The 21,049-nt window shown below is 32.6% G+C and overlaps 1 protein-coding gene across 1 annotated transcript in view; it reads left to right on the top strand.

Moving 5' to 3' along the window:
* The window catches only part of LOC143057657 (uncharacterized), a 42,934-nt gene extending 23,016 nt beyond the window's left edge, over positions 1-19,918 (top strand). The window contains exon 2 of the mRNA XM_076231016.1: positions 17,984-19,918. Within this exon, the coding sequence (XP_076087131.1) occupies positions 17,984-19,327 (1,344 nt within the window). The 3' untranslated portion in view covers positions 19,328-19,918. The remainder of the gene's footprint in view (positions 1-17,983) is intronic.
* The last annotated feature ends 1,131 nt before the right edge of the window (positions 19,919-21,049 follow it).

Here is a 21,049-nt window from a genome sequence, read left to right as displayed (position 1 = left end):
CAACAGTTGTCAACATTTGCGTAGGTTATATGTATCTTTAATTTCCCTGTACATGTATACAATCTATTTGGAATTTCAGTCGACGATCCTTGAGTAGGTCTCTTTAATTCCCTTGTACATGTATCACATCTTCTCGAAAGTACAGTAGTAAACTTTGGTAGGACATCATGATAGTATATCAGCCATTAATGTGAGTTTGGTTTGCTTTCTGTAAAATCTGACTGGTATTTTTAAGTTGTGTTTAAACTGTAGAAGAGGGACGAAAGATACCAAAGGGACAGTCAAACTCATAAATCTAATTCAAACTGACAACGCCATGGCTAAAAATGAAAAAGACAAACAAACAACAGCACACATGACACAACACAGAAAACTAAAGAATAAACAACACGAACCCAACCAAAAAACTAGGGGTAATCTCAGGTGCTCCAGAAGGGTAAGCAGATCCTGCTCCACATGTGGCACCCGTCGTGTTGCTTATTTGATATCAAATCCGGTAAATAGTCTAATTTGGTAGGTCACATTCATGAAAGGGAAGGGGATTGTAGCTACGATGTAAGGAACATATCCAATATCATTTGTGAAACGGTTATTCCATAACGGTCAACCAACTCGTGATGGCGTCCGTAAAATTTACGAAGGGATGACTTCAACTTCACTATTTGGAACTCTTGGTTTAATAGCTTCCTTGTGAGCAGCAACCCTCTATCAAGAAAATCATGATAGGAAATGCAAGCACGGGAATATCGTATCAATTGGGAGATATATACCCCGTATGCAGGTGCTACTGGAACATGTGGAATGTTGCTACTTAGAAATGGAAAGCTGAAATCATCATTTTGTCGTAAAGTTTTGTTTTCAACCGACCCTCATTGTCAATTTCTAGATGTAAGTCAAGATATGAGATATCTGTAGTATCCTTTATCTCTAGCTCGATTGGATAGATGCGTTCCACATAGTCACCAAATTTTGAATTATTTAGTGAAAGAACATCATCTATATAGCGAAAAGTAGAGTTAAAGGATATTGCTAACTTCTTATCTTTCTTCCTAAGAAGTTCCTGCATGAAGTCAGCTTCATAATAATAAAGAAACAAGTCGGCAAGTAGAGGGGCACAGTTTGTTCCCAATGGAATGCCGACAGTCTGTTGAAAAACACGTCCTCCGAAAGTAACAAATATGTTGTCAATCAAGAAATTAAGCATCTTGATAATATCAGTTTCAGAGAATTTTTTGTTCGAATCAGAGTGATCCTTTACAAAGTAGGATTTATCCCTCCCTAAGACAAGATACTTGTATCTACGTTGGCCATTCGTTTTTACGAAGCAAAGCAATACGAACTCTTTCAATTTGTCTTTTAGTTTGGAATGTGGAATACTGGTGTAAAGAGTAGAAAAGTCAAATGTTTTAGCTGTGGATTGTTATAAATAAGGTTACATAGATTTGTCACCACATTCTGTGTGTACCTGTCTCAAGTCAGGAGTCTTTTATTCAGTGGTTTTCATTTGCTTCTGTATATCATATTCTTGTTTTCGTTTGAATCGATTGATATTTGTCATTTAAACCTTTTATTACTTACTATGTGGTAAAGGTTTAGTACACTATTGAAAACCGTGTGATGACTTATGGTTGCTGGCTTCTTTGTCTTTTAGTTTCTGGTTAAGAGTTGTCTCATTGGCATCCTGGAATATCTTGATTTGTTAAAGATTCTGAAATAATTAAGTTAGTGCCTCTATATGTAAACCTTTTAAGGATAATAACGAAAACTTATGAAATACATTCTAATGAATAGTGAGTTATTAAGCAATCCAATATATCAAATACTAAGTTATTGAAAAATGCCATCTAACAAATACTGTAACGTTTATTTTGTTGTGTTTTACCGAAGATAGGAATTCAGTTTGGAATAATAGTTCCATATCATAAAAAAGTAACTGAAAATGGTTAATCATGCTAACGAGTCCGTCTCATATGAGGAATATTGACATGTGTTGTCGCAAATTATTTATAAATGTGTCTGTCCTTAAAGGGAACTTGTTGTTAATGGACCTGTTTTAGACTGTACAATCTATTCAAAACTCTTGAATAGGTTGGAGGTAGAAAACATTGGTGTAATATCTTCTTAGTATTTCTGTCGATAGTGTTACTGTTATTAGCATCTCACAATTTCCATCTTCAGTTATCAACAAAAAGAAAATAGAAATTGGTATAACCATATGATATACCTTGTGCGTGTTAGTAAAGACACAAGTCTCTGAAAAAAAAAATGTCACGAAATATGTTTTACATGAATCTGTGACAATGAAATAATTTTACATTATTTTTTTACATAACAGTATCATCAAGTCACAGTTTATCTTTAAAACCATAAGAATCAATGTATGTCACAGTTTATTTTAAAACAGTACGATCATGTAAAACATTATTCTAAAACAATTAAGTCATTCACAGTAATTTTATAAACAGTGTAAGGTCGTGAAACAGTTAGTTTTTAAATTAGTAAGATCATGTAACATTTACTTAAGAAGTAAGTGTTGTCATTTAAGTGACGTACTCTCGGTTGGTCCGGAAGTGCACCTGGTTGCTCCGGAAGTCATTCGGTTGCTCTAAAAGTCTTTTCAATCGGAACAACTCGGCCTTTCTGGTTGCACGAAGAAATAACCTCGTATGCATTAGGCGGAGGAATCATTGTCCGGAAAATTTTCCGATTCGATTCAAAATTATATTTTTTCGACTGGACTGGTACATTTTTTTTACCACTACTGATTTAACTTGCTCCTGTCCGGAAAATTTTCCGATCCGATTGAATTTTATATTTTTTCGACTGGAATGGTACAAATTTTTTACCATTACTTATTTACTTTGCTCCTTCTTTCGCGCCAAAATATTTGGCAGAGTTAAAGTTCTTGATTACTGTGATATGTAACCAAATTATAGCGCCACCTGGAGGATAGAACTTCTTTGTGTCGCGGATCACTACAATTCCGGCCAACAATTTAAGAAGAATTTCTCCGTAGTGCATACGAGGCTATTGTACTGCGTAGCGAGAATGGCCGAGTAGTTACGATTGGAAGTCTTTTGTCATTTACGGACACATATTTATAAAAGGTTTCTTTTCCAATATGATTTGTTGGACATGCTGTATAAGAAACTATGTCTTATTTGCATATAAAAAGACAGAATACAAATGTGATTATTATTAACATCCAGGAACAAACTTTCTTAGAGAGATGTAAAACAATGTTTATATGAATGTTAAACAAGAGAAGGTACCAGCTGTTTGGTTTCCATGACGTTTAATTTGTATAAATTCAATAACAAAGATTTGGTTCTGCAATGTAAGTAGGTACTGTGATAATCAGGAAAATGTATTCATAAATTTAAAGGTCTGATTGATTGTAAAACTATTCGAATATAAGTCATAAATATAAGATATAAATTGTCTTTAAAACACGCGTACTTTTATTTAAAATAAAATGATGAGAATATATATAAACCATTACAAAAAAGTAAAAATAAACATGACTCTAAAGGAAATCTTTTCACTAAAAAGAGAATTTAATATAAAGGGAACAAAAACTTATTTTTTCGATATGTGTTTGGTAATAAAAAACAAATCTGAATTTCAAGACAAAAGTATTACAAAAATATCTAACTCCAAGACACATACAAAAAGGTAACGTCCTTAAAATTAAAAACAAAATCAAACGCTATCAATCACAATAACAAGTAAACAACAACTGCCATTTTCCAAACTTGGTACATGTAAACAACACATTACTGATAAAAGTATCCTTTTTAAAGTCTAACTCTCAAACCTAAATCATGAATAATTTGAAGCAAAAGCATAAATTTCAAATTATGAATAAATGAGTATAAACATACAGTAACTGTTGTAATATCGCAAAAAATCTGGATATATTTTATTTCAAATTTTCATCACAGTCACTTTGATTATCTATGTGTTTAATCTATAACTATGTTAGACCTAGTAAGTTACACATTAAGAAAGTGTTCTTAGATTAAAGGGACGCACTAAGATTTAAGAGTCAGAGACAATGAAGGAACTGTACTGTACTTAACTTTTTAAATGAAATTGGATTACATTTCTTCACTCATGTTTCACTTCATTTGACAAAGGTTTTGTTGAAAAGGATTTATATGCACTTAGCATAGCATTAAAAGCATGAAAAGGAGTTTTGCTTAGAGAAAAATCATGCACTGATTAACGTTATCGGAACAATGATCAACTTTTAGAAATATGTTGTCACGTTTTAAAATCGAAGGCACTAATTAGAGAAAATCAAAAGGTAATTAGTAACGACGGAACCAATAAGAAGTTATATTTAATGGTATCATATAGAGTCGGCTATTAGTTTCTTTTAATCTTCTTTTTCTTCTTCCTTTTCTGTTGTCTGCAATGGAACATTTTAACGAAAATTGCAACAAATACTAGTATATAAATTACAAATTACGTTATAATTTTTCGTAACATGATGAATAACACTACCGAAGGTCTAAAGGTTCATTTTGATGATAAAACCACAAATACAAAAGCCTAACTAAATGTTATAGATTACGATCCAATCTCAATATATTACTGAAGGATGGTGGATATCTATGAATGAAATATGTCGATGTCAACAAAGGTGACAAAACCAACTATTTCTATCATGTAAACTATTGAAGAAAATAGATCCATCATTATACAATTGATGAGGCAATGCATGGTCTCAAATTTATTTCCGATATAATTGATGAAAGCGTTTGATACAGATGTTTCAATGAGACTGTATCTACAGAGATGTACTTATGATTAAAAGTTCTAAACATGTAACAAATTATTCGATTATATGAGTTATCAAAGGCTGAGCATTACTAAAAATATATTATGGGGCACATCCGGTAAAATGAATGGTGGGAAGTTATTATATCCTTGAGACTCTTTACGTGGTTATTGGAGGTGTTTCCGATAGAAATTATCAGCTATAGATAGAACACACTACTTAAATGATACTTAAAACAATAAAATTAACGGTACCAGTTTTGTTGCACCAGATGCGCATTTCGACAATACATGTCTCTTCAGTGATGCTCGTGGCCAAAATATAACAAATTAGATAAGTCGTCATATAAAGTACAGATATAATGGTGTGATAGAAAGATGACAATGCATAAGAATATGCTACTTACACTTGAACTGTTTTTACATAAATTTCATGATCTAATATTGATACAATGATAGAATGAATACCCAACATTAATTTCCCCTGGTGCGCCCCATACCATATTTGTAGTTACATTTATCCTTCGATAGCTTAAAAAAATGGTCGAATAGAAAATGTAATAAATGTTGTATGCATTACAATTTCGAGAAAGAAAACTGGTTGAAAGAAAGAAAATAACCTAAAAAAAGAAAGATAATGTATCTAAATAAAGTATATAAGTATCTTCTATTTCAGGATACAAAGTAGTCCGTTTGAATAGTAATTTATTAATAGGATAAGTAAAAGGTATATATGCGATTTATTATATGAATTATTTTAACATCCAAAGTATACGTGAGTATTAAGTGGGCACGTGACAAGTTTCTCTGTCGTCAATTTCTGTTTATACAATGTAGAAAGAGAATTAGATTCCTTTCATCTTTTTTCTCTCAAACCTATGCTTACCATAAATTCATAATTTGCGGCTGCCTGTTTGTAACTTCGTATTATTTCAAATTATAGAACAAAACCTTTGTGTAACGGTTCCGATTGCATTCCAGTTTAAATAAAATAAAATAAATTCAGTGGTTTTTGTTTTTTGCTATGTATCTTATTTGATTTTCGTTCATTATCTGTTATTATTATATATAAATTAGGCACTTAGTCTTCTCGATTGAATTGTCATTTCGGGGACTTTTATAGCTGATTATGAGGTATGAGTTTGGTCAATATTGAAGGCCGTATGGTGACCTATAGTCCTTAATTTCTATATCATTTTGTTTGTTGTGGAAAGTTGTCTCATTGCAAATCGTACCTCATTTTCTTATTTTAATATTAACTACATTTAATTCGGTCTCGTTTCTTTATGGCAGCATAATGATCTAGTGACAAAATAATCAAAGACACAAGAATTAAATTTTTTAATTTAAGTACATCAGACTGGCGTATCGTGTTAGTAAGATTATCGTTGCACTTGCGTTAAAAACTTAAATTTATATAAAGGTTGTGTCGAATCTAGTTGAGGCTTTCATCTGTGTTTATAAAATCAATAGTAGTTATAATTATGTTTTATATTGTAAAAACAGTAAATTAACAGAACATCATATGGTTTGTCACCATCGGGCCTTGTCAGTACCGGATCTCTGATTACAAGGCTTTTGATACATATCACCATCGGGCCTTGTCAGTACCGGATCTCTGATTACAAGGCTATTGATACATGTCACCATCGGACCTTGTCAGTACCAAATCTCTGATTACAAGGCTATTGATACATGTCACCATCGGGCCTTGTCAGTACCAGATCTCTGATTACAAGGCTATTGAAACATGTCACCATCGGGCCTTGTCAGTACCAGATCTCTGATTACAAGGCTATTGATACATGTCACCATCAGGCCTTGTCAGTACCGGATCTTTGATAACAAGGCTTTTGATACATGTCACCATCGGGCCTTGTCAGTACCAGATCTCTGATTACAAGGCTATTGAAACATGTCACCATCGGGCCTTGTCAGTACCAGATCTCTGATTACAAGGCTATTGATACTTGTCACCATCGGGCCTTGTCAATACCGGATCTCTGATTACAAGGCTTTTGATACGTGTCACCATCGGGCCTTGTCAGTACCGGATCTCTGATTACAAGGCTTTTGATACATGTCACCATCGGGCCTTGTCACAACCGGATCTCTGATTACAAGGCTTTTGATACGTGTCACCATCGGGCCTTGTCACAACCGGATCTCTGATAACAAGGCTATTGAAACATGTCACCATCGGGTCTTGTCACAACCAGATCTCTGATAACAAGGCTATTGAAACATGTCACCATCGGGCCTTGTCAGTAACGGATCTCTGATTACAAGGCTATTGATACGTGTCACCATCGGGCCTTGTCAGTACCGGATCTCTGAGTACAAGGCTTTTGATACATGTCACCATCGGACCTTGTCAGTAACGGATCTCTGATTACAAGGCTATTGATACATGTCACCATCGGGCCTTGTCAGTACCGGATCTCTGATTACAAGGCTTTTGATACATGTCACCATCGGACCTTGTCAGTAACGGATCTCTGATTACAAGGCTATTGATACATGTCACCATCGGGCCTTGTCAGTAACGGATCTCTGATTACAAGGCTATTGATACATGTCACCATCGGGCCTTGTCAGTACCGGATCTCTGATTACAAGGCTATTGATACATGTCACCATCGGGCCTTGTCAGTACCGGATCTCTGATTACAAGGCTTTTGATACATGTCACCATCGGGCCTTGTCACAACCGGATCTCTGATTACAAGGGTATTGATACAATCAAGGACGAAACCATTAAAATTCATTTCAATTGCTCTTAACATCGTGACAGGTTGAAAACCTAATTCATTTTCTTTAAAACTCATGCAAGTAAATGTAGAAGGTCACCAATAAATTCTTTATCATTTATGTTTTCTGTATTGCAATATGCTTTTGGGGGCTAATGAAACAAATAATGAAACTGTCATGAAAACCTGACATACAAATTTCTGATTTCATTACAGAACTTTAATTAGAATTGGTAAAAATCACATTGATGTTTCTACCGAAAAAAAGAAAATAATCAATCTTTTAAACTCTAATGGAATTTATATGTTCAAAAGTCCAAACTCATCGGATATTTAATATGTTAGGTGACATTCCCAACTTTAAGCATACACTTTTCAAATAAGAGTGGATGATTGTATCCTTTTTGTATGACATTACTTCACATGTACGAGGTTGATTTATCATTTACAGTACAAAATCATTAGATTCATTAAATATAATTATAATTGACATTGAGAGCCGATATTTTATAAAGTTTACATTTTGTAATCTCTGATACGATTAGGCAATTAATGTCTTAATTGACAAATAAAAAATTGTTGTTGTTGTTGTTGTTGTTGTAGAATCAATTTGGCTGACCAATTTGAAAGCCAGACGTGTGTTTCGTCTACAAAAGACTCACTTGTGACGATCAAATAGAAAATGTTAAAAGGACAATAAAAGTAAGACTGCAGTTGGAAAATTAAGATTTGTTGGAAAAAGACTTTTGACCTTCGTTTTTAATTGGCCTTTCACCTGGTTAATTTCGAGCGCCACTCATGAGTCTCATGAAAACGGAACGCCAGTCTTGCGAAACAAATGATAAGCCTGATATCTTTAAAGTTTTGCCTTATTACTTCCAAGGAAATTGTTCCCAGTCTTTTTGCTTCTTTCTGTAATTCTATTTTATTTTGTTGATATATCTTATTGTATTTTCAATGTAATGCGTTGATTGCCTCCTTCATATCTTCTTATTTTTTATATTTGATAGATTCGTAGATAATGAATGCTGTACGACTTTATCTAAGAATGGCCTCTCTACACTGACCTTGCTATATTCTTTATTTTACTTTGTGTACCGACTGCTCTTTGTGACCTTTTTAGATCCAGGATACAAAGGTACAATTCCAATAACATAATCAATATATATTAGCACTGTCGAAACTGCGTTCATTCTTTTTTTTATAATTTTAAAAGTAAATATCAAATCTGCATAGTCCTTATTTATAAACAAAATATCCCATACTTAACTATTGACATATCTGATAATACGTTGACTGTGTACTTGTTGTTCATTTCACTTCAAATACAATAATGAAACGAAAATAGCTTTTGTGATAGTTTACAGCTTTACGGTTTGTGCAATCAAATTCTATAAGAGTTGCTGACCTTTTAATGAAACATATATCACCTACTTAGTAAAATCATATTGAATGTATACGACAGTATAAACCAACTCAAGAAACATTGCACCACTCAAACCACTATTTGAAACTATGCCAGGAACTTCGTAAACAACACAGGTAGCCACCTTTCTACCATCCTAACCTTTAAGAAATAATACCAGAAACATACTTAACTGTACAGTTAGCGACTCTGTTGACCTGTGTAACCTTTTAGAAATAACACCAGGAACATATACACTAAACAATACATTATGCGTCCCTGTTGATCTTAATAACCTTACAACAATTGACATAAACACTCATGCAGCTTTTACTTATTTCGCATATAATTTAAGTCTTTCTGTTTTGAGTAGAACGTTTGATTTCAATATTGTATATATTTTGTAGCAGCAATCAAGATTTCTATTTGTTATTTCTTTTGGTCACACTGTTATCTGTTCTATTGTTCCTCGTTTGGTCACACTGTTATCTGTTCTATTGTTCCTCTTTTGATCACACTGTTATCTGTTCTATTGTTCCTCTTTTGGTCACACTGTTATCTGTTCTATTGTTCCTCTTTTGATCACACTGTTATCTGTTCTATTGTTCCTCTTTTGATCACACTGTTATCTGTTCTATTGCTCCTCTTTTTGTTATTTTAAACTTCCTCGTATTTTCATGTCTTATAGAGCAGTAGCTCTGGCTTCTTGGATTTCCATGTCTTATAGAGCAGTAGCTCTGGCTTCTTGGATTTCCATGGGTAATTCACTTCGTCGCTGGGCTTCTAAAATGTTGTAAATTACCAAATTATCAAGAAAAAATATCTCACAAACAGGCTTTGAAAATTTTGACAAAATGCATGCTTCCAAAATGTCGTATGTGAACTTGAACATTTTTGTAAATAGCAGCAGTGAAATAAAACCTTTGATATTTCTGGATTATCCAACTTAAATTATTTTCACAGAAATAAAGAAATGAACAATTATTGTTTTCCTAAAGCCATTCTACAACGATTTTCAAGTTTTCATACAACATTTTGGAAGCAAACTTTACAAACAACTGACATTGGCAACGTTGTAATATGTCTTATTTCACACATTTTGATTGGTCTAAATGTATGCTATTTTGTAATACCAAAGATTTCCTCCCGCAAGACCATTGGTGTCAAAAAGTATTTTAGCCAAAAAGTCATATACGACATTTTAAAAGCCCAGCGACGACTTGGGACTAATGATTCAATTTGCAATAGTTTCTAATAAGTCAATGCTTGAAAGAGAGGGACGAAAGATATCGCAGGGACAGTCAAACTCATAAATCGAAAATAAACTGACAACGCCTGGCTAAAAATGAAAAAGACAAACAGACAAGCAATAGAACACATGACACAACATAGAAAACTAAAGAATAAGCAACACGAAACTGTTATCCAGTGTTTTGTAGTTGGTTATTTTTGTCGTATTTGCTTTCCTTTGTTGTAGCATACACAGTGCTGATGATTGTTTCTTAACAAGTGTTTTACAGTTTGTCTTACCAAAGCCTATTATAGCTGTTTACAAAACTTTGAATTTTTCGCAAATCTAAGGATTTTTCTTATCCTATAAGTAGATTACCCCAGCCGTATTTGGCACAACTTTTTGAAATTTGGGATCCTGAATGCTCTTCAACTTTGTGCTTGTTTGGCTTTATAACTATTTTGAAATGAGCGTCACTAGTGGGTTTTATGTAGATGAAACGCGCGTCTGGCGTACTAAATTATAATCCTGGGACATTTGAGAACTATTTACTATACGATATGCGGGTTTCTCACTGTAAAGGTAGAACGGTCACTGGTAATTGTTAATATGTTTGATCTTTGGTCTTAAGGATGAAAATTTGTTATCCTTATTAAGTCACACCTATTCATTTTCGTTTTTCGTCTTTTAGTATCCTTAATTCCCATTCATTTCGTGACAATCCTCAGATACCACTCCCCCTATTTTTGTCTCGACTTTATCACCGATATTAATCTCATGTTACATAATCTGTTACTAATAAATATCAATGAAAAGGATCTAAATAGATGACTATAATATTAAATTCTACAACAATGCTCAATAAATCTTTCGATCGGCGAAAAACACGGCCATATGAATGTAATGAACTTACGCAACGGTTGGGTAATTGTTATAATTTGATTTGAAAATTCTATGTCACAAATATAATTCATTTTTACAGTTATTTAAACTTAATTGTCACCGTTTAAAGTGTAACAACGATGTAATAATAGCATCCCAAGTGAAATATTGCCATATATCATATGAAAAATTAATCATACTAAAAGAAACATGTTTACTAAGATATGTTTCAGATACTGGCATTTTGATTCTATGTTATATATTAATGACATTGTTATTTAATGGACTCTTCTCAGTAGTAATTGTTAATAGAACAAAAGTACAAAGCTGATTCAATACAATGTAACTTTTGATAGTATTCAAAAAGTACAATTGGTATTTTAAACTAAAATTAAAATGAATTTAGGTTCAATTTTTTAGTGAATCGTGAAAATGTTATATTGATGAGATTGTTATTGATTACTTGGAGATGGAATATCATATGGAGGTAGACTATGTCTTTTACTAAAAGTTTTATTATGTTGAAGTACTTTTTACGTATCTTCAAAAAGTATGTGATAAAAAAGGCAATCATACCAATAAATAAAGGCAACAGTAGTATACCACTGTTCAAAACTCATATATCTATGGGGAAAAAAAACAAAATCGGGGTAACAAAATAAAGCTGAAGAAAACGCATTAAATATTAGAGGAGAACAACGACACAACATTAAAATGTAACACACACTGCAACGGACAAATTAGCATTAGACAAAATCCGATGAGAATGACCAATATGACATCAAAACCAAATACATGAATTTGGGATAAAAAAAAGTACCGTGACACGTCATAGAAAAACTACAATCAGTTTGGTAAAATGAAAAGGCAAAAACAGACAACAGGAAAACATGCTTCACAGAAACTCAAGTTTAAGCAATATGAAATTTGCCTTAAACATTTTTTGAATGTGTTCACTCTTTCACAAGGCGTCAATCTCAAATTCAAAATTATTGCTTCGATCTCAACAGCCGAGTGGTCGCGTCGATATCAAGAGCCAATTCCTGTACAATGACTTCAGTAAGATGGGTCTCGCGGTTATATAAGTATATAAGTGGCAATTTCTTTTTCGACAAGTACCTTTAATTATACATCTTCATTTATAGTGAATATCAAATGTGATTTGTGTATACTTATAAGTATTGTTTGAAAGTTTGTCTACTTGACAACGCATTAGTTAACTTATTGATGTTGTTTCGTTATTTTCTCTGCTTTTAAAGAAAATGACGCTGTGTATGGCAGGCAATTGTTTACATAGCACAATTGCCACTGAACGCAACATATATGTGTAATTCAATATGTTGTGTATCTCATATTCAGTCATCAAAAGAAACTTCATCATCAATTTGGATGAAACGATATTTGACTTCTCCTTTTTCTCAACAACATGGCATTAACCCCATCAAACTGTAAATCCTCTAAAATTTACATTGAATATCACTGTTTTACATACTGAGATAAACTATGCTTATTTTTACATATCACTGTTTTACATACTGAGATAGACTATGCTTATTTTGACATGAATAGTAGAAAAAAATAGCCTATGTATACAATTCAACTTTATTTATGATCTCAAAATGGTGTAGTTAATATTAAATTACTCTGTGTAAAACTCCTCAATTCTGGACAGCGTTCTAATTAGAGCGGCAACAACAGCTCATCAACTATACGCCTTGTGAATACTTATTTGACCAAAGAAGCCATTGACGAAGTTGATGTCCACTACAGTAATACGGAAATGAACATTGAATTATTAATGACTATTGACCCTCCATTACTCTTGTTTTTTCGTCCGTTTCACATCGTAAAGAAAGTGATAATTTATAAAAAGAATTAGCCGTCTACTGTATTTGTCCCATTTGTCAAGCTTTATCTTCCATTATTGGGACATTGTTTTCTCCACATTTAAAGTGTGGAATGGATATTAAATTTATTTCTAATGAGAATTCCTACTTCCTGTTCTATCTTGTCTTTATAGCATTCCACGAAAAATGCAGGAAAGCACTTTTTTACTAAGGAAAATAATCATATAAAAAAAATCAAAAACGTTATTCAAAATATTATCAGACATATGCATTAATAGAATTATATTTTTTGAATATAAATTGAACGACAAAATTTCTTCCTATGTGACGTTAACAATTTTATGACGCCAAACACGCGAAACAATTTATGTGGTTTTTCTAATTTGATAGATTATTTTGTGCTTTTTTGTGCTTTTTTGTTTGTTTTGAGATTGTAACACAGTGATGACTGCTGTAACCATATTTTGACTATTTTACTGATTATGTCTGTTTTAATTTGTTCACACATCGTTGTACAAATAACGGAATTTGATGCGACTGGCATACAAGTGAGATTTAGCGCTATAAAACAAGGTATGATCCACCATTTGCTACATTTGAAAATGCCTGTACCAAGTCAGGAATATGACAGGTGCTGTCCATTCGTTTGATGCGTTTTATCATTTGTTTTTGCTATTTGATTAGGGACCGTCTGATTTGAATTTTCCTTGGAGTTCGATATTTTTGTGATTTTACTTGATACCGATCGAAATCTGCATTCACATATGATGTGACATTGTCATATTGTCTGCTTGTAAATGATAAATGTTTTTAAATTCACTGTTTGTTGCATTAATGGCGCGTTGACGTATATCCGTTAGATGACATCTTATTTCTTTCTTTTCTACATGAATCAGAGTGACACTTACGAATTCGATCAACTTTACACTCAGATAGAAAGATCAATGTCAAAGAAACATTGTTTTCTTTTCGTTTGCTGTGGTTGAGCTTTTGATTTTGCCATTTGAGACTTTTCGTATTGAATTTTGGCGTATATATTAAATTTCAATCATGGTATTTATGATGAGTTTATTTACTTGGTGTTCGGTATATCTGTTATTTACTTTTTGTATATATATATATGAAGACCGATTAGAGCCTGTATAAACAAAGTGTGACATAAAAGGTGGATTTAAAATGGTAGAAATATAACTGTAGAGTCCTATATTTTAGGGTAATATAAGTAACGAAAACGCAAACTGAATGACTATTAACATAATTTGTATACACCATCAAGACAATAAAATTCACTATGTTTTTTTCTGCTTACAAAATCGTATTCCACAGAACTGACATATTCTTGTTTAGTTAAGTGGTAACTTTTGTTAAATTTATAGTTAGTTCTTAAGAACTTAGCATCAAATAGTTGTATCTCATTTATTTTTTACGACATAGCAGATGTTTCAGATTGATTAAGCTTAAAACTATACATCAATTTATAACACTACCCTTGTCGTGACTATAATCTTAATTGAATCACTTAACACAAATGAGCTCTATTACCTTGACCGAGTTTAAGGCATCTTTTGTGTTCTCCTCGTAGTATGTGGTTAAGTATTCGCTTAATTATTGTAGTCAAGTCAGCATTTCATGATAAAGTTACTATACAAGGTTCAGCTAAAAGATAGAGAAATTTAAATTCAATTGATGAATTATAAAAACATTTGAAATTTCAGTTTCTGATTGCGAAAAAAGCAGGGACAGTAAAATACAAAAAAGTGTTTAATGAAAACACGTCGCTAAGGGTTTTTAGAATAAACAGAATAATGGGCAAAATTTGCAGAATAAAATGCCAAATAAAAAACGAATGAATAATGAAAAATAGCAAAAAAAAAACAATGGAAAATAATGAGGTGCAACAGACAACATTTGTAAAATAGAGACAAGAATGATGTAGAAAATTAAATGATATAGAAAATAAGGCCGTCATCCAAAACCTCAATAATAATCGGTGTCTCGTCACGTAATTAATTAATGAAAGAATCCAATCTTTCAATTTTAAATGTTATGTGATTTTATAGAGACAAATCAATCTTATTATGACTTCAAAGATAAAATGCCTTATTATTTTAATGCTTAGAATCATTCGTACTTCTAAATTGTAACGTGAATGTTTTCATATATAATATGCACAATTTTTAAGTAGGAATGAGTGGTATTACCAATATATAATGCAATCATTGATATAAGGTTATATACAATTTAGTAAATAAGAATTCACCCCTGAATTTTGAAGAGTTTTTCGTTTTTTGATTGTTTTTGTCTGCCTAACATTTGTATTGAACATGGTATTGTCGACTTGTGGTTTTTGATTGTACTCTTGGTATTTTCATCTCAATGTTGAATCAATTTCATAGCTCATAGTAATTTACAATTTTAATTTAAATAATCAATTAATTGAACTTGGTTATAAAATTTGTACTTAACCAATAGAAATTCGTTATAGTGGCTATATTTCTAGATATTACTTCTGTTTGGTTGCTATCTCTCTGAAACATCTCCTTCTATTGATTCTAACGGAATAAACCTCAGGTACAAGTAATAAATGATTGACCAATCACATCAAGTGATCATTCATTTCTGAATATTTCAATTAAACTAATGAATCATTTCATACATTGACTGTCCGTGTCTTAAAAATTAATTTCCACGCGTCTTCCGGTGACAATAAATATAATAATTACAACTGCGACCGTATGTTCTCAAGGGAAATATGCTTTGATTGGAATACAATAAGCTCGTTTATAAGGGTGTACATCCTTTACACAATGATATCTGATTAAAGTTGATTATTGTAGCATTGAAGATAGAAATGTCAATACCTCCTTGTTTGCCAAGTTTGAATACTAGATTGGAGACATTGGAACTAGGATAGCATCCTAACTACACTAACGCCCGATTCGAGGCATTAGAACTAAGATAGCATCCGAACTACACTAACGTCCGGTTGAAGGTACACAGACGTTTTCCTTAGGTCATTTTCAAAAGACAGGAGTGTATTTAATTTAACTAGCTTTATAAATTCCCGAGTTTCCAAGTTGGGACAAAATTTACCAATTTTGAAATTTCTGTGACTAGTAACAAAACATTATATTTTCTGTCTAAATTTTTTGGCTGTTTGCCATTTGTGTAGGATCTTTTCGGACAGAATTTTCCTATGAGTTCAGTATTTTTGTCATTTTACTTTTTCATATAAATGTTCATTTAAAATTCAATGAGCGTATGCTCTAAAACCTTATCTGGTTTTATGTTATAGATGACTCTTTTCTTCAAATTAATTACTGAGGAGACCAAAACCTCATCCACTAACAGGGCTATAATTTGGAATTCCAGTTGCGCGTTTCGTCTACAAAAGACTCATTAGTAGTGCCATATTTAACTGAGTTGAAACATCAAGTCCAATACGCAGGTGTAGAGCTTAAACACCCACAAATTTTAATCAACGGTAACATTATGAACGTGTTTAACATAGAATATTGTTATATTGATAGTTTGCGTTTCCTAAATATTCTGGTAAACCTTACTGAACTGTGAATTGCAACTCTTATTCTATCATAGTCAAAATTAACAATGCATTTAAATGAATTTGACTTTAAAGTACTTTCTGATACAACACAACACACCCTTAAATAGAATCATGATCAAATTCAGTAAAATTATTCAACATCAAAGTCTATTTATACAAGCATAATAACTAAATTGAATTACCCTATTTTTTTGCATTGAGTTGTTAGTTAATGAAACAGCGGTAATTACAGGGGAAATAAGATTTAAATTCATGTTCAACAACCAATGACTAAACAAGTCAATCTTCTCAAAATAAATTTTGAAATAATTTAAAATCTAGGTTTGTATTTTCATTTAAAACAAGAATGTGTTCTTAATACACGGATGAACTATCCGCACAATCATTTTCTATATTCAGTGGACCGTGAAAAAGAGATAAAAACTAAAATTTAGCATTTAAATTGGAAAGATCATATCATAAGGAACATGTGTGCTACGTTTCAAGTTGATCGGACTTCATCAAAACTACCTCGCCCAAAAACTTTTACCTGAAACGGGACAGACGGACGAAAGAACGGTACGACGAACGGAAAAACGGACGGACAGACCATAAAATATGATGCCCAGAAATGCCCAGAAATGCCCAGAAATGGGGCATACAAAATAGTTTTTTCATTTACACCTATAGCTATTTCTAAGATAATCTTCGTTACTATCACAAAACGTCGATGATAGGGAAATATAAGTCACTACACGTACAAGCGTTGTTGAAACATGATTTGTTTCTAGTAGAATTTCAGTTACCACACATTTAGTCGTTATTACAAGATTCTGCATTGCTTTACATTTAAGTTATTAGCAGGTTCTACGTTACTAAGGCAAACAGTTGTTGTTAGTAAATTCGCCATTTCAGAATCTGATGCGTTCTGGGTAATATTTTCAAAAGCGTACATCAACACGTTGTGATTGGTTCTAAATGTTCTAAACAATGGAAATCCAACCAATGACGTAACGTTATTTTCATTTTGGTGTACAAACAATGAGTCCTTTAGATTCTGAAAAGGCGAATTATCTTCTGTTACACATGTAGAAAGTTTTTTTATATGATTGCAATAGGTACCATATGATGCTTTATATTCTGTAATTGCAATTCCATCCGAATTAAAATGGAGAAGATGTAAGCAATGATATGACAGCATACGACTTTAACAACGAGAAAGAACATACAGTATTGTCAACTATGATAAACCTCGAGATGAGAAAATGTTATAAAATTCGAACAAAAAACTTACAACCTCATTTATGAAATAATCAACAAACACCAAACAAGGAAAAACACAAACCAATGACAACCAATGAATAACCGGCCTTGGCCCGGAGAGGCACATATAGATTGTAAATATAGTTGCTATATCTTTAACGATTATCAAACGGGGCATGGAATTCCAAATATTACAAACGAAATTGCCCTTGATGTTTTATGTTTTAATTTTCCTATATATGTTATGTTATTCAATGTTTGTCTTTATTTTTTTAGGACAAATTCAGACAAAAACGCTCAAGTAGGCTATTGGAAGAATTAAAGAAATGGACATTAACAACAACACCAATTACACCATTGGACCGGATTTCCGGCGTTAATAATCACCGTACGCACGTTCGAGAAACGGAAGAAGAAATTAATTGGACTAAGATAAAGGAACAACTACAAAGGTTACTTGATTCTGAGAATGGATCATGGGATGCAAAACTTCTAGATGAACTGTCACCGGGTGATCAAATAGTTCTGGAAGATACAGTGAATCCAAATAGTGCTGAGGAGCTGCGAATGTTTTTAGAATCAAATATAGAGAAAAACAATGAGGAAAAACGTGGACTAGATACGTTAGGTGGAATGAGTTACCTCAAACGGGGTTTAGATACACTTGGGAATATGGGATTTCATAGCTACAAAAAGAAAGGGTTAGATACACTTGGAAATATGGGATTTCATGATTTTAAAAAGAGAGGGTTAGATACACTTGGTAATATGGGATTTCATGATTTTAAAAAGAGAGGGTTAGATACTCTTGGTAACATGGGATTTCATGATTTCAAGAAAAGAAGTTTAGATACTCTTGGAGGAATGAATTTCCATGGATTAAAAAAGAGGGGCATTGACACATTAGGTGGAATGGGCTATCATAATTATAAGAAGCGAGGATTGGACACACTTGGAAATATGGGTTTCCATGACTTTAAAAAGAGGGGGTTAGATACACTAGGAAATATGGGATTCCATGGTTACAAGAGAGGACTTGATACTTTAGGTAATATGGGATTTCATGGTTATAAAAGAGGACTAGATACATTAGGTAATATGGGATTTCATGGTTATAAAAGAGGACTTGATACGCTAGGTAATATGGGATTCCATGGTTATAAAAGAGGACTTGATACGCTAGGTAATATGGGATTCCATGGTTATAAAAGAGGACTTGATACGCTAGGTAATATGGGATTCCATGGTTACAAGAGAGGACTCGACACTCTAGGTAATATGGGATTTCATAATTATAAAAGAGGACTCGACACACTTGGAAATATGGGATTCCATGGTTACAAAAGAGGACTCGATACACTTGGTAATATGGGGTTCCACGATTACAAAAGAGGATTGGATACACTTGGTAATATGGGATTTCACGATTTTAAGAAACGAGGCATAGACTCTTTAGGTGGTATGTCTCTATATGGGTATAAGAAACGAGACCAAAGTAATGATCTCGAAGACGATATAGCTTTTACAGATACAGAGGACAGCATTGATAATGACAGAATCAAACGTGAAACAGATAACGATATTAGCAAATCTGTAGAAGAAAATGCAAAGTCCAGTTGACGGATAAAACCATTCCAGCATTTGTTTACAGTATTTCAGAGAAATATCAACAACTGCTGCCTTCAGGAAATAAAGTTTGGTGCAAGTTCATACTAACTGTGATATCGTTGTTCAAACCATATGGTTTTGCTTGGACCGGCCATGGCGAGATGGCGTGGCATTGCTGGTCTGAATAAAATATTCAGACTGACTGAAATTGTTCACTTATACATTCCTTTGACTTGAGATAGTATGGTTTACGAAAGAAATAGAAAACATATATAAAAAACATCAACCGTTAAAAGATTTTGCAAGAAAAATAAAGAAGTCAATTTTCATGAAAGTCAAATATTAGTTTTTCAGGCGTATATTGGTTTTCTTAGGAAAGAAAAGTATTTTTTCACTTACAAAAGTGTTCCTCGTTATCTTAAAAACGACATACTTTGGTCCATTTCAGAATATATGACCTTAACTAAGTCACCTTTACAACACACATACAAACACAAATACACACACCGTCTATTGATTATTATCCTTTTTCTGTTTATCATGGATAGAATTTAAAATTAAAATGTATACGATAATATATGAATAATAAAATAAACTCTTTAAGCAAGTGGTTAAAGTGTCAGCTATTTAACTATCAAACATTCGTCATGTTTATACATTTATTTATTTTTACTGTTGAGTGTATGATCTATCAATATTATTTCGTCATTTTTCATGATTTTAACATTCGTGTTGTTTTATTTGAAGAGATTGGATTGCATTTCCTCTGTGATTTCTTACTCGCACATAGTATGATCATGTTGTTGTTGGTTTTTTTTAAATCTTGTTTTTTTCATTAATTCTATGATTATTTCAAATGAATGAATTCTTTATCTGCACAGCAGTAGTTACATGCTATAGTAACACACACATATTTACATTGTGACACATAATAAACAACAGAGAAACAATATTATAAGATATTACAATAGACAAATAACTTATTAGATGTTATCTAATCAGCCAGGCAGATTTCAAGTAATTACATAATTTTCCATCTAAAGATCTAGATTTTGTTTGATATGAATACATCAGTTTTGTCCCATTTGGCCACGAATAGTAATAGTTTGGTAAAAACTGCAGCTGTATAAATCTATACACTTTTCATATTACAGCAAGGACATAATCTGGTTTCTCTTGGTATATTTGTATATCGCCCCACCTCAACATTTAACTTCATAGTACCACTTCGTAGTTTTGTGAAAAACAAGAGTGCACACACTGAAATGTCTCGCCTTCTTTACTAATCAATGATATTATGTTGATACTCCTAAATATAAAGCTTTATTACGACTGTCACATAAACTTAACATGAACCATGAAAATGAGGTCAAGGTCAGTTGAACCATATGCCAGACAGACATGTACAGCTAACAATGCTTCCATACAACAAATATAGTTGACCTATTGCTTATAGTTTAAGAAAATAGACCAAGACACAAAAACTTAACACTGAGCAATGAACTGTGAAAACCAGGTCAAGGTCAAATAAAACCTGCACGACTGACATATAGATCATAAAATATTTCAATACACCAAATATAGTTGACCTATGACATAAAGTATTAGATAAAAAGACCAAAACTCAGAAACTTAACTTTGACCACTGAACCATGAAAATGAGGTCAACGTCAGATGACATCTGCCCGCTAGACATGTACACATTACAATCATTCCATACAACAAATATAGTAG

Source organism: Mytilus galloprovincialis, chromosome 13, assembly GCF_965363235.1.
Source record: "Mytilus galloprovincialis chromosome 13, xbMytGall1.hap1.1, whole genome shotgun sequence".
Lineage (NCBI taxonomy): Eukaryota > Metazoa > Mollusca > Bivalvia > Mytilida > Mytilidae > Mytilus > Mytilus galloprovincialis.
This window is presented reverse-complemented; position numbering and strand designations above follow the sequence as displayed.